General features: G+C 45.0%; 1 protein-coding gene across 1 annotated transcript in view; it reads right to left on the bottom strand.

The window, feature by feature from the left end:
- The window catches only part of LOC109870022 (rho GTPase-activating protein 22-like), a 33,451-nt gene extending 30,783 nt beyond the window's left edge, over positions 1-2,668 (bottom strand). The window contains exon 1 of the mRNA XM_020460335.2: positions 2,453-2,668. Within this exon, the coding sequence (XP_020315924.1) occupies positions 2,453-2,495 (43 nt within the window). The 5' untranslated portion in view covers positions 2,496-2,668. The remainder of the gene's footprint in view (positions 1-2,452) is intronic.
- Positions 2,669-15,105: the final 12,437 nt, after the last annotated feature.

Genomic DNA, 15,105 nt, shown 5'->3' with positions numbered 1-15,105 from the left:
TCTGTAAGTAGTCGTAGAAACAACATTGGGACTGTTGCGTTTACACAAAATACTAGCAATTCATTTGGCTACGAAGTGCGCATTCAGAGTATTTCTTTGTATGTTTATAGTTAAGTAAATGGATGGTTCGCCCTCACAGTGGCTCTGAGATTCTAACCCAAACATACTATTCTCCTCCATATGATTTATAGTGATCTTCAATGAAAGATGTAGTAGATTGGTGGTCCTCCTCCTCATTGTATATGGCATGTACTCCCTGACCCTAGAGAATAGTCTGCCAAGGATGTTCATCATGAGTAATGTATATTGCGTACCAGCTTTACTAATACCATCAATCAATGAGCTCATGTCTGAAAGAATGATCACGCCACCTAAGGAGATGTGCTCTATATAACTTGTCTATTTAGCATGGTCCAATGTGCTGCTACTAGATTATGGCGCATATGTCTCTAATCCATAGGATATTGTCTCGTTTCAAAGTGGGTGAAACCTCATCCAGAGTTAGTCATTATGACCATAGAGAAACAACTACTGCATGATTTCATTGCACACACACATACTATAGTCCGGAGGTAGGCAACCCTGGACCTGGTGTGCTGCAGGCCCTTCGTGTTCTAATTTAACCGACCTTAGAAGACCAGGTGTGTTGATCAATCAGCTCAGTTGGTCAGGTGAGGTGCCAAGTTGGAACAAAATCCTGCAGTACCTGCGGCACTCCAGGGACAGGGTTGCCTAAACCCTGCTATAGCCTATATCCAGTCACTGTTCTTCATGAACTTTTGAGATGTGGATTCATCATCACATGGTATGGCTGTATAGTCCTCGAAAATCAGAGAATAGCTATCCATTAACCTGTCACATTGCGTAGACTTATCAGCCACAGGATAAATGACCTGGCTCTTTTCTCCAAGCACGGAATCCATTTGAGAAATTCCATTTAATTAATATGGTTGCTGTGTGATTTATGATGCATGGGAAGGAGGTGGTGGAGCTACAGGTGCATCACTGGATCATTTCCACGGACTCTATCTGCTGCTGATGAATGTATTAACCCATTGAGAATCAGTGGAGAGTTTGCCTAAGAAACTGTAGTAGGCGTCACTCGGATTAGGCGGAGTGGGGGTGTGAGTACTGTGCCACGATGTTCAGCTGCAGTGAGGTGTAACACTGCTGTGCTGGTGTGTGTGTGTGTGTGTGTGTGTGTGTGTGTGTGTGTGTGTGTGTGTGTGTGTGTGTGTGTGTGTGTGTGTGTGTGTGTGTGTGTGTGTGTGTGTGTGTGTGTGTGTGTGTGTGTACTCTGTGTTCTAGTGATGTGGGGGGGGAAAGGGACTAAAGTTACATATCGCAATATCATTTTGGACGATTTATATCAATACTACTCCGAGGTAGTGCTAGCTAGTGCTAGCCGGCTGTCCCTGTGCCAGAACTCTGGTATTTTTCATCCTATAGCTTGTTCTCCATCGTCTTTTTAAATAGTGAGCCAACATGTTTTCAGCACTTTTATTTCCATGACTGAACAAAACTTGTTTTTTCATGCTCTCTCTTGTACAGTGAGCAATATGTTTGGAACATCAAATTGCAGTAAAATTGCAGTATTGAATCGCAATCGTGAGAATCGCAGCACATATCATATCGGCACCTAAGTATCATGATAATATTGTATCGCGAAGTCCCTGACAATTCCTAGCCCTAGTGTGTACTGTATCTATGCTGTATATTCTGTTGCATAGTATGTGTGTGTATGTGTGTCTACTACTGTGCCTGTAGCTCATCTGTCAGTAATACTACTGTCAATGCTGTGTAGTATACTACAGTAGTGGGCTAGCTCATCCCAAAACCATGGTAATGTACTTCAAAGGCATGATGGTGGGGAGAGTGAAACAGCTGAGATGTGGGCTATTTAAAGAGAGACCAGGACTTCGAAAATTGTATTTATTCATGTGTTTTGTTGAATGAATAAAAATAAGCAATTTTTACGTACCAATTACAAAAGCTATGCAGAGAATGTGTCTATCTTAGAACCACATACCTAATTGAATCCATTTAATTTTTTATATCTTTTAATGAATTAATTCATCCATCTAGTTTCTTATACGCTCTCAATTTGATCTCATTTTAGAGAGAATAAGAGAATACGGATTGCAAAGTGACCTCTCTATATCAGTACTGTTCATCATTTCACATTAACTCTCATGAAATCTTCTCACACCTGCATCATTTTGTCATTCACATTCTAGTGCCAATGTCGTGAACATCAAAAGCAGCAACTGACAGACAAGCATCTGGTCAGCATCATCAAGATGAAGCAGGAGATGATGATGATGTCATTGACAGCATCATAGTAGAACGATCTATGTGTACCGCCCATGTGCTCCATTCACATACACTATATAGCAGTAGTGTGGGTCGATAGTAGTGGTAGAGAAAAATACATCGCTCTCGGCTCGCTCACCTCTCTTGGTCTGTCTGATCTTGGGACTCAGCATGGCTGTCATCGCTGGAGGACGACACTTTCCCCTCTCAGCATGTTCATTCGTCCGTCCGGCACCCCACCCCTCTCGTTTTTCTCTCTCTATCCCTCGTTCTCAACACACCATCCTCTCCTGTCTACCCTCTATTCTCTTCTCTCTCCCACTGACCTTCTGTAATAGGCAGCACCAGCAGCAGCTGCAGGCTAGGGGGCTGGGGCTGAAGGGGGAGGGATCCCTTCTCCTTGCACACGCTCAGTGGCCTCCACCCCTCCCTTCTACATTATTCATCGCCGGGGAGACCACGCTGGTGGGTAGGGGGGAGGAAGGGTGGATCTCATCCCACTACTACTATACCACACCGACCGGTAAATGCCAGTTTGTGATTAGAATGTCCTTCCCATCGCAGGTTCAATGGGGCTGAAACACACAAGAAGGAGAGCTGCTATATCCCTGTCACTTCCTCTCTCTATGGCTGGGAGCTACCCGCTTAATTGGTTAAAGCCGTGTGTTTCTCTCTTTTTCACTAATGTTCTGTCATTTTCTCTCTTTCTAGCTTTTTCTTCCTCTGTCTGTGTTCTTCCTTTTCCTTCTGTTTCTCTCACTGTTGTCTACCTCTTCCTCACTACGTCATTTACGAAAGTTCAACCAGGAAGGCTAGTCTGAATGCTTGTTTAACTTCATCAAGTAGCATAGCATAATTCACTCTGTTTCCTGTTATACAAATCAAATCAAACTTTATTTATCAAATGCGCTGAATACAACAAGTGTAGACCTCACAGTGAAATGCTTACTTACAAGCCAAGCCCTTAATAACCAACAGCGCAGTTCAAGAATATTTAAGAAATGATTTACCAAATAAACAAAAGTAAAAAATACAAATAAAAAACTAGGCTATATACAGGGGGTACCGGTACCGAGTCACTGTGCAGGGGTACAGGTTAGTTGGGGTAATTTGTACATGTAGGTACGGGTGAAGTGACTATGCATAGATAATAAACAGCGAGTAGCAGCAGTGTACAAAACAAAATATGGAGGGGTCAATGTTATAGTCAGATGGCCATTTGATTAATTGTTTAGCAGTTAAGGAGCCTTTTGGTCCTAGATTTGGCGCTCTGGTACCGCGTGCCGTGCGGTAGCAGAGAAAACAGTCTATGACTTGGGTGACTGGAGTCTCTGACAATTTTATGAGCTTTCCTCTGACACCGCCTATTATATAGGTCCTGGATTGCAGGAAGGTTGGCTCTAGTGATGTACTGGGCCATTCACACTACCCTCTGTAGCGCCTTACGGTCAGATGCCGAGCAGTTGCCATACCAGGCGGTGATGAAACCGGTCAGGATGCTCTCGATGGTGCAGCTGTAGAACCTTTTGAGGATCTGGGGACACATGCCAAATATTTTCAGTCTCCTGAGGGGGAAAGGTTTGTCGTGCCCTCTTCACGACTGTCTTGGTGTGTTTGGACCATGTTAGTTTGTGGGTGATGTGGACACCAAGGAACTTGATACTCTCGACCCGCTCCACTACAGCCCTGTTGATGTTAATGGGGGCTTGTTCGGCCTGCCTCTTCCTGTAGTCCACGATCAGCTCCTTTGTCTTGCTCACATTGAGGGAGAGGTTGTTGTCCTGGCACCACACTGCCAGTTCTCTGACCTCCTCCCCAGTCATAGCAGCTTCATTAAATAGTACCTGCAAAACACCAGTCTCAATGTCAACAGTGGAGAGGAGACTCCGGGAGGCTGGCTTTCTAGGCAAAGTTGCAAAGAAAAAGCCATATCTCAGACCGGCCAATAAAAAGGAAAGATTAATAATGAAAAGAACACAGACACTGGACAGAGGAAGATTGGAAAAAAGTGGATGGATGAATCTAAGTTTGAGGTGTTTGGATCACAAAGAAAAACATTTGTGAGATACATAAAAAATTAAAAGATGCTGAAGGAGTGCTTGATGCCAACTGTCAAGCACAGTGGAGGCAATGTGATGGTCTGGGGGTGCTTTGGTGGTGGTAAAGTGGGAGATTTGTACAGGGTAAAAGGGATCTTGAAGAAGGAAGGTTATCACTCCATTTTAATTGGAGCCAATTTCCTCCTATAACAGGACAATGACCCCAAATACAGCTCCAAACTATGCAAGAACTATTTAGGGAAGAAGCAGTCAGCTGGTATTTTGTCTGTAATGGAGTGGCCAGCACAGTCACAGGATGTCAACCCTATTGAGTTGTTGTGGGAGCAGCTTGACTGTATGGTACATAAGAAGTGCCCACCAAGCCAATCCAACTTGTGCGAGGTGCTTCAGGAAGCATGGGGTGAAATCTCTTCAGATTACCTCAACAAATTGACAACTAGAATGCCAAAGGTCTGCAAGGCTGTAAGTGATTCAAACGGAGGATTCTTTGACTAAATAAAAGTCTGAAGGACTCAATTATTATTTAAAATAAAAATCCTTATTTATAACCTTGTCAACGTCTTGACTTTATTTCCTATTCATTTTGCAACTCATTTCATGTACGCTTTCATGGAAAACAAGGACATTTCTAAGTGACCCCAAAATGTTGAAATGTAGCGTATATATAATTTATATACAGTACCAGTCAAAGTTTGGACACAGCTACTCATTCAAGGGTTGTTCTTTATTTTTACCATGTTCTACATTGTAGAATAATAGTGAAGACATCACAACTATGAAGTAACACATACGGAATATTGTAGTAACCAAAAAATGTGTTATATTATTATTTCATATTTTAGATTCTTCAAAGTAGCCACCTTGATGACAACTTTGCATACTCTTGGCATTCTCTCAACCAGCTTCACCTGAAATTATTTTCCAACAGACATGAAGGAGTTCCCACATATGCTGAGCACTTGTTGGCTGCTTTTCCTTCATTCTGCAGTCCAACTCATCCCAAACCATCTCAATTTGGTTGAGGTCAGGTGATTGTGGAAGCCAAGTCATCTGATTCTGCTCTCCATCACTCTCCTTCTTGGTAAAGTCACCCGTACACAGCCTGGAGGTGTGTTTTGGGTCATTCTCCTGTTGAAAATTAAATGATAGTACCATTAAGCGCAAACCAGATGGGATGGCGTATCACTGCAGAATGCTGTGGTGGCCATGCTGGTTAAGTGTGCCTTGAATTCTAAATAAATCACAGACAGTGTCACCAGCAAAGCAACCCCGCACCATCACACCTCCTCCTCCATGCTTCATGGTGGGAACCATACATGCAGAGATCATCTGTTCGCCTACTCTGCGTCTCACAAAGAGACGGCGTTTGGAACCGAATATCTCAAACTTGGACTCATCAGACCAAAGGACAGATTTCCACTGGTGTAATGTCCATTGCTCGTGTTTCTTGGCCCAATCAAGATTCTTATTATTATTGGTGTCCTTTAGTAGTGGTTTATTTGCATCAATTTGACCACAAAGGCCTGATTCACGCAGTCACTGCTGAACAGTTGATGTTGAGATGTGTCTGTTACATGAACTCAGTGAAGCATTTATTTGGACTGCAATCTGAGGTGCAGTTAAATCCTCTGCAACAGAGGTAACTCTAGGTCTACCTTTCCTGTGGCTATCGCAAGAGCCAGTTTCATCATAGCGCTTGATGGCATCTGCAACTGCACTGGAGAAACGTTCAAAATTCTTGATGACGGACGGTCGTTTCTCTTTGCTTATTTGAGCTGTTCTTGCCGTAATATGGACTTGGTCTTTTACCAAATAGGGATATCTTCTGTATACTACCGTTACCTTGTCACAACACAACTGATTGTCTCAAACGCATTATGAAGGAAAAAAATTCAACAAATTAACTTTTAACAAGACACCTGTTAATTGAAAAGCATTCCAGGTGAAGCTGGTTGAGAGAATGCTAAGAGTGTGCAACGCTGTCATCAAGTCAAAGGATGGCTACTTTGAAGAATCTCAAATATATGTTTGATGTGTTTAACACTTATTTGGTTACAACATGATTCCATATGTGTTATTTCATAGTTTTCATGTCTTCACTATTATTCTACAATGTAGAATAATAGTAAAAATAAAGAAAAACCTTGAATGAGTAGGTGTGTCCAAACTTTTGACTGGAACTGTATATATATATTTTTATATAACCCTACCATCCCTCCCCTAATTGGAGTAAACTCATGAACAACAACACTTAGGCTTCTACTTCCCACGTATACATACTATATACAGTTTAAGGACACAGTATAGTTTACTATAGTTATATTTTGTTTGTTTTTTGTCCCATCCTTCAGCTCCACTCAACCCCTCCCATCTATCTTGGAACACCATCCAGTTTATATTTCTATTTGCCATATATTTTTCGACTGTATTGTGATGTTTCACAGAAGTTCTGATCCTTTCTATTCTCATAGATTCTACAGTACATATTGTAAATTAAAAATAAAAATGTTTGCTATGAGAATTATGATATTATTAATCGATTTACGATGATTTTTTTTTATCACCCAGCTGTGGTTATACAAAAATTGTTGACATGGTGAGACTTCCACAACATGTGAAAATCAAAATCTGAAATAATTTTGGGGGGTTTTATATGCAAAATCAAAGAACAAGTAATTTCTTGTTTTTTCTATTTCTATACAAAAACAAATAATCAAGTCGTTTTCACATTCCTGATTGCTCCATTTTAACTTGGAAAACAAACGATATAAACATACATGGACCATCATTTTACCTCAGGAATCTTTACATAATGTTGTCCATGACATACTGTAGGCTAATTATCTTGACGGCCCTAACAACACAGACACCTAAATGTTCCGTCAATTCTCCAGATCAACATTAATTCCCCCACTTTCGCTGTTGTTCAAACGCGTGCAGTATCACACAAAGCTCTTTATAACTCGACTGTCATTCAGAAAATACTTTCCAGCGCAATAATTTCCCCATGTAACTAAACAGCTACTGTAGACATCACATGTGTATCAAACAACTATCATGCATAATTATTGAACCCTGTTAATGACAATCGATTTTTGTTTGATTCATCTTGTTCAATTTACTCTTTCTGTTAGAAGCATTGAATTTGTCAATCCCATACATTGTTTTGGATATGTGTGCCCACTGTAACATAGGGAGATACGAAATGTTACAAAGTTACGGTGTACTTCCGAGATCTCCATACATAAAAAAAGAGTCTGAGCAATATCCATGAATTTTACAGGATCAAGTTCAATGTGTAACTCAATTGTTCAATTCTTAGTATATGATATAATGATAACGAGCAGTATCAGAAATACAAGGAAAGAAAGGTGCTGTTTTATGTCACAAAGTGTTTGCCAAATCTGTGAAGACTCCGAGAATGAGAGACTTCATAATACATATCAGAAACGTATTCACATGAAAAAAAGGCAACGTAATATTAATGACTTTGTAACAGCTCCAAGCAGTTGTCCACGACAAGAAATGCTCAACGGTACCCTAGTTCATAGAAATATCTATATACAGTATGCTGCTGTTAGAAGCTCACAAGTCAAATTCATGATTAGCCTATAATTTATCTGACGATATTCATCGTTACTCATTGCCAATTCATTCTTAAATTCTGCAAGCAATGCAATGTATGGAGTGATTTCAGTTGTATTGGAATTCCATCATTTTGAATTTGTGTTAGCATATTGAATTGAATATTTTTCTATTTGTAATGCAGAAATGTAATCATTGAACAGATTGAAGTGATTCAAGGAAATGCTTCTCTATGCAAGCTTCTAACATCCTACCCAATTAACAATGGTTGGTCCCACAGTAACCACCTTCTGTTAGCAAATTAAGGCTACCCAGCAATGGTTTTCACCACGTGGGTTCCCTTATTGCAATTGTGCAAGGTTGCGTTTTCATAACACTTTTACTATGGTTGTTGCAACAGTGTCCGATCTCAAGATCTCATCATGCTTTAGACAGTTGGCCCTCGAGGACAGGTTTTACTGCCGATGCCTCCCATCTGTGTACTTTTGGGGGATTTTCATGTTCAGTGGTCTGAAGTTCATTGGTCTACATAACGTATACTTGGTAATTCTATAGTGCGCCTCAACTCATAAGCATAGCAACAGCATATCACACACTAGGTGAATTATATTATTTCAGGCAACCATTACGACTTGTTTCTTTGTCTCGTACAATCTTTTCAATCAGCACGACTCTCTTCATCGCAAAACACAACAGTTTTGATGTCCATACTAAGCTACCTGCTACTTTCTATTCTACAGCATATGCTCGCAGCCCTCAGGCAAGGTGGTTTCCCTCCGCAGTGACGTTTTCGCGAGGCTGTCTTCTTACGGGTTTTCCATTGTTTCCTTCTAATTGCAAGTTCACAACTCCTATCGTTTTTTAGTCCTTCACGTGATTTAGGTTTTTCTGATCCAGTCTTTTCACTCTAATCACTATTGTCTAACTTATTTATTTGGGGTGGTTTCGATGCCAGCTGCCCAGCAAAGGGCTACTTGTCATCAGCGTCTGGCTACGAGGAGCGTTCCTCGGAGACGAAGCCATACCCCAAACTATTTCATAAAATTCCATATTGCATTCGGTCTATGTTGTTCATTCAGTTAAGCCTGTACTCGATTGAAATGTCGTTTCGGAAAGTTCAATCAGGAGGCTGCTCTGAATGCCCAGTGAACTTCACCAAGCATCATAACATAATTTACTCTGTTTCCTATTATACAGGCATAGTGGGAATGAATACAAACTTATCATCATCAGCATAGGGTCTCATTCTTCTCCTTTTGTGGGGGGTTGGGGGGGGGGGGGGTTCAATGCTAGCTTCCCAGCAAAATGTTACCTGTCATCAGCATCTGGCTCTGAGGAGCATTCCTCAAAAACGAGGCCATACCCCAAACTACTTAGTACAATTCCATATTTCATTCTGTCTCTGTTGTTCATTAAGTTAAGCCTGTACTTGATCTCCCTTCTACATCTCTCTCTCTCTCTCTCTCTCTCTCTCCTCCCTCCTAGTTCCCTACATTTCTCTAATGATATTGCATCAGTGTGGGAGCAGCATCCCAGGCATCCTCCTCCTTTCCTCCTCTTCCTCCCGTATGGAGTATACAAGCTTTAAGTCACCCACTGCAATTGAATCAGCGCTGCCCTGAAGACCACAGCTGCTCTTACTACAGAGACCAGAGGGGGGAAGGGCCACAAAAACCTCAGCACAAGCCAAAATGAGACAGCAATAAAAACCTTATGGCCATGGGTAGTGGATAAGGGTAGGGTTTGGCTGGGCACTGCTGTTTTTGTTCAGCCATAACAACTGGGCTGCTCATTGTCACTAGGGTTACCAGAATCTTTGGTAATTTGGGTATTAACAGGTCAGCTATGGCAATCTATGGTAACTTTAGTCATTTATTTGTTCACATTTTAAATGTAACCTTTATTTACAGTTGAAGTCAGAGGTTTACATACACCTTAGCCAAATATATTTAAACTCCGTTTTTTGACAATTCCTGACATTTAATCCTAGTACAATTTCCCAAAATCAAGTTTGTAGGCCTCCTTCCTCGCACACGCTTTTTCAGTTCTGCCCACAAATTTTCTATAGGATTGAGGTCAGGGCTTTGTGATGGCCACTCCAATACCTTGACTTTGTTGTCCTTAGCCCATTTTGCCAGAACTTCAGAAGTATGCTTGGGGTCAAGCAAAGTACCCCACAACATGATGCTGCCACCCCCGTTCTTCACGGATGGGATGGTGTTCTTCGGCTTGCAAGCCTTCCCCTGTTTCCTCCAAACATAATGATGGTCATTATGGCCAAACAATGCTATTTTTGTTTCATCACAACAGAGGACATTTCTCCAAAAAGTACGATCTTTGTCCCCATGTGCAGTTGCAAACCATAGTCTGGATTTTTTATTGTGGTTTTGGAGCAGTGGCTTCTTCCTTGCTGAGAGGCCTTTCATGTTATGTCGATATTGGACTCGTTTTACTGTGGACATAGATACTTTTGAATCTGTTTCCTTCAGCATCTTCACAAGGTCCTTTGATGTTGTTCTGGGATTGATTTGCACTTTGTGCACCAAAATACGTTAATCTCTAGGAAACAGAACGCGTCTACTTCCTGAGCAGTATGATGGCTGCATGGTCCCATGGTATTTATACTTGCATACTATTGTTTATACAGATGAACGTAATACCTTCAGGCATTTGGAAATTGCTCCCAAGGATGAATCAGACTTGTGGAGGTCTACAATTATTTTCTGAGGTCTTGGCTGATTTCTTTTGGTTTTCCCATGATGTCAAGCAAAGAGGCACTGACTTTGAAGGTAGGCCTTGAAATACATCCACAGTAACACCTGCATCCCCGGCAGGCCCAGAGAGCCAATCAAGTGCACCTATAGGCCTACCGCTGGCCAATCAGATCTTTTAGATCACTGTGTCTGCACAGTTTCCTCAAGCCATAGGCTGTAAAAAGACACATTGAGTGCACAGCAAAGTTGATGCTGTGATTTCAAAACTTTGAAAACAATGACTAAAGAGAGACTCAACGAATACAGCAAAGAGCTGCTGCTTTCATAAGTATGTTCTTGTTTAATGTTGCATAGGTATGTTTTTTAAAGTAAAATCAGAATGGTAGATCTCGGCTTGCTTTTGGACTCTTGAAAAGGCTGGTCACCAATCTTTTATTGGATATGGAACCATAGGGTTCAAGAGAAAATAGCCTAATTAATTATCAATAAATTGAATTATTTTCAATGAACTCTGTAACTGTAATGGGTGCGTGTCGGTGGTAGGGAAGGCAGGCGCAGGAAAACAAACTTGGCATAAACGGAGTCATTTAATAAGTGCTCATAAAACTACAAAAGCCAAAATATACAAAAAATAATATAAGCGGGTACAACACCCATCGCACACCGACACAAGACTTGCACATCACATACAATAAAACAATCTCCGACAAGGACATGAGGGGAAACAGAGGGTTAAATACACAACATGTAATTGATGGAATTGGAAGCAGGTATGAAGGAAGACAAAACCACTGAAAAATGAAAAATGGATCAGCGATGGCTAGAAGGTCGGTGACATCGAACACCGGCCGAAAAAGAAGAGGGACCGACTTCGGCGGAAGTCGTAACAGTACCCCCCCCCCCCCTCCCCCTGACGTGCGGCTCCAGCAGCGCATCGGCACCGACCTCGGGGACGACTCGGAGTGCGAGGCGCAGGGTGATCCGAATGGAGACAGTGGAAATCTCACCGCATAGAAGGATCCAACACGTCCTCCACCGGAACCCAGCATCTCTCCTCCCGACCATACCCCTCCCAGTCCACGAGGTACTGAAGGCCCCTCGCCCGACATCTCAAATCCAGTAAATCCAGGAACGAACAGAGTACGTTGGGGCCCCCTCGATGTCCAGAGGGGGCGGAGGAACCTCCCGCACCTCAGACTCCTGGAGCGGGCCAGCCACCACTGGCCTGAGGAGAGACACATGGAACGAGGGGTTAATGCTGTTATCGGGGGGGAAGCTGTAACCTGTAACATACCTCGTTCACTCTCCTCAGGACTTTAAATGGTCCACAAACTGCGGACCCAGCTTCCGACAGGGCAGGCATTTGGGCAGGTTTCGGCTTGAGGGCCAGACCCGGTCCTCTGGTGCGAACACCGGGGCCTCACTGCAGTGACGGTCTGCGCCAGTGGCGTGCTGAAGATGGACATGGGCGGCGCCCCATGTTTCCTCCACGAGCCGGAAACAGTTGTCCACCGCAGGAGCCTCGGTCTGACTCTGATGCCAAGGAGCCAGAACTGGCTGATACCCCAATACACACTGGATGAGAGAAAGTTAGTGGAGGAGTGGTGGAGAGAGTTCTGGGCCATCTCTGCCCATGGCACGAACGCTGCCCACTCCCCTGGCCGGTCCTGGCAATAAGACCTCCGAAACCTACCCACATCCTGGTTAACTCTCTCCACCTGCCCGTTACTCTCGGGGTGAAAACCTGAGGTAAGGTTGACCGTGACCCCCATACGTTCCATGAACGCCCTCCAGACCCTCGACGTGAAATGGGGACCCCGATCAGACACTATATCCTCAGGCACACTGTAGTGCCGGAAGACGTATGTAAATAGAGCCTCCGCAGTCAGTAGGGCGGTAGGGAGACCGGGCAAAGGGAGGCAATTACAGGACTTAGAAAAACGATCCACAACGACCAGGATCGTGGTGTTATCCTGTGAAGGAGGAAGATCAGTCAGGAAATCCACCGACAGGTGCAACCATGGCCGTTGTGGAACGGGTAAGGGTTGTAACTTACCTCTGGGCAGGTGTCTAGGAGCCTTGCACTGGGCGCACACCAGACAGGAGTTAACATAAACCCTCACGTCCTTAGCTAAAGTGGGCCACCAGTACTTCCCACTAAGATAGCGCACCGTCCGACCGATACCAGGATGACCAGAGAAGGGTGACATATGGGCCCAATAGATTAGCCGGGCGCGGATAGCAGACGTAATGTACAGACGTCCAGCCGGACACTGAAGGGGAGTGGGTTCTGTACGCAATGCCTGCTTAATGTCCGTGTCCAGCTCCCACACTACCGGTGCCACCAAGCAAGAGGCCGGGAGTATGGGAGTGGGATCCATGGGCCGCTCCTCTGTGTCATACAGCCGGGACAATGCGTCTGTCTTAACATTCTGAGAGCCTGGTCTGTAGGAAAGGGTAAATACAAAATGGGTGAAAAACATGGCCCACCTTGCCTGACGAGGGTTCAGTCTCCTCGCCACCCGGATGTTCTCCAGGTTGCGGTGGTCAGTCCAGATGAGAAAAGGGTGTTTAGCCCCCTCAAGCCAATGTCTCCATGCCTTCAAGGCCTTGACGACAGCCAACAGCTCCCGGTCCCCCACATCCTAGTTTCGCTCCGCAGGGCTGAGCTTCTTCAAGAAGAAGGCACAGGGGCGGAGTTTCGGTGGCATACCCGAGCGCTGAGAGAGCATCACTCCTATCCCAGCCTCGGATGCGTCCACCTCCACTATGAACGCCAAAGAGGGATCTGGATGGGCCAACACGGGAGATGAGGTTTAACAGAGCACTCAGGTGACTAAAATCCCTGTCCGCCTCAGCTGATCACTGCAAGCGCACCATGCACCCTTTAGCAGTGAGGTAATGGGAGCCGCCACAGGTCATGCTCCAACAGGCAACCAAGCACTCTGTGCACCAGGGACACATGCTCAGCGCGTGTAGCGGAGTATATCAAAATGTCATCAATATACACCAACACACCCTGCCTGTGCAGGTCCCTGAAAATCACATCTACAAAGACTTGGAAGAATGATGGCGCATTCATCAACTCGTACGGCATGACGAGGTACTCATAGTGCCCAGAGGTGGTACTGACAGCCGTCCCCCACTCGTCTCCCTCTCGGATAACCACCAGGTTGTAAGCGCTCCTGAGATCTAGTTTGGTGAAGAAGCGTGCCCCGTGCATTGACTCTATCGCTGTGGCTATGAGCGGTAGTGGGTAACTGTACCTCAGTGATCTGATTTAGACCCCGATAGTCAATACACGGGCGCAGACCCCCCTCCTTCTTCACAAAAAATAAACTCTAGGAGGCGGGTGAAGTGGAGGACCGAATGTACCCCTGACGCAGGGATTCGGAGGCATATGTTTCCATAGCCTCCGTCTCCACCTGTGAGAGGGGATACACGTAACTCCTGGGAAGTGCAGCGTCTACCAGCAGGTCTATCGCACAATCACCCCGTGGATGAGGTGGTAATTAAGGTTGCCTTCTTTTTGGAGAAGGTGAGAGTCAAATCGGCATATTCAGGGGGGATGCGCACGGTGTAGACCTGGTCTGGACTCTCCACCATTGTAGCACCAACGGAGCAATCTCGCGACCACCCCGTGAGAGACCTCTGTGGCCAAGAAACAGTGGGGTTATGACAAGCTAACCAGGGTAGGCCCAGCACCACAGGAAACGCAGGAGAGTCAATGAGGAAGAGACTAATTCTCTCCGTATGACCCCCCTGTGTCACCATGCCCGAAGGCGCGGTGACCTCCCTAATCAACCCTGACCCTAATGGTCGACTATCTAAGGCATGAACAGGGAAGGGCACATCTACGGGAATGATGGCAATCCCTAAATTATAGGCTGAGGCTCTATCAATAAAATTCCCAGCCGCGCCTGAATCGACGAGCACCTTATGCTGGGAATGCGGGGAAAACTCAGGGAATGTGACAGACACAAACATATGAACAACAGAGGGCTCTGGGTGAGAGTGGTGCCGGCTCACCTGGGGTGACGCCAGAGCGCCCTGCCTGCTGCCTTGCTTTCCAGAGGAACCAACCCGGCACCAACCGGCAGTGTGACCTCTGCGGCCCCTCCCAGCTCCATGGGTGACCTCGCACCGCCCCTCCCAGCTCCATGGGTATCGGAGAGGGAGTGCGGGAGGATTGAACCACCAGACCCCGATCTGGACGTCCGCGAGTAGCCAGCAGGTTGTCCAGCCGGATGGACAGGTCCACCAGCTGGTCAAACGTGAGGGTGGTGTCTCTGCAGGCCAGCTCCCGACAGACATCCTCGCGCAGACTGCAGCGGTAATGGTCGATCAGGGCCCTGTTGTTCCATCCCGCGCCGGCAGCCAGGGTCCTAAACTCTAGGGCGAACTCCTGGGCTCTCCTCGTCTCCTGCCTCAGT

This window comes from Oncorhynchus kisutch, linkage group LG25 (assembly GCF_002021735.2).
Source record: "Oncorhynchus kisutch isolate 150728-3 linkage group LG25, Okis_V2, whole genome shotgun sequence".
Lineage (NCBI taxonomy): Eukaryota > Metazoa > Chordata > Actinopteri > Salmoniformes > Salmonidae > Oncorhynchus > Oncorhynchus kisutch.
Note: the sequence above shows the minus strand (reverse complement) of the source record. Positions and strands in the feature narration are given on the sequence as shown.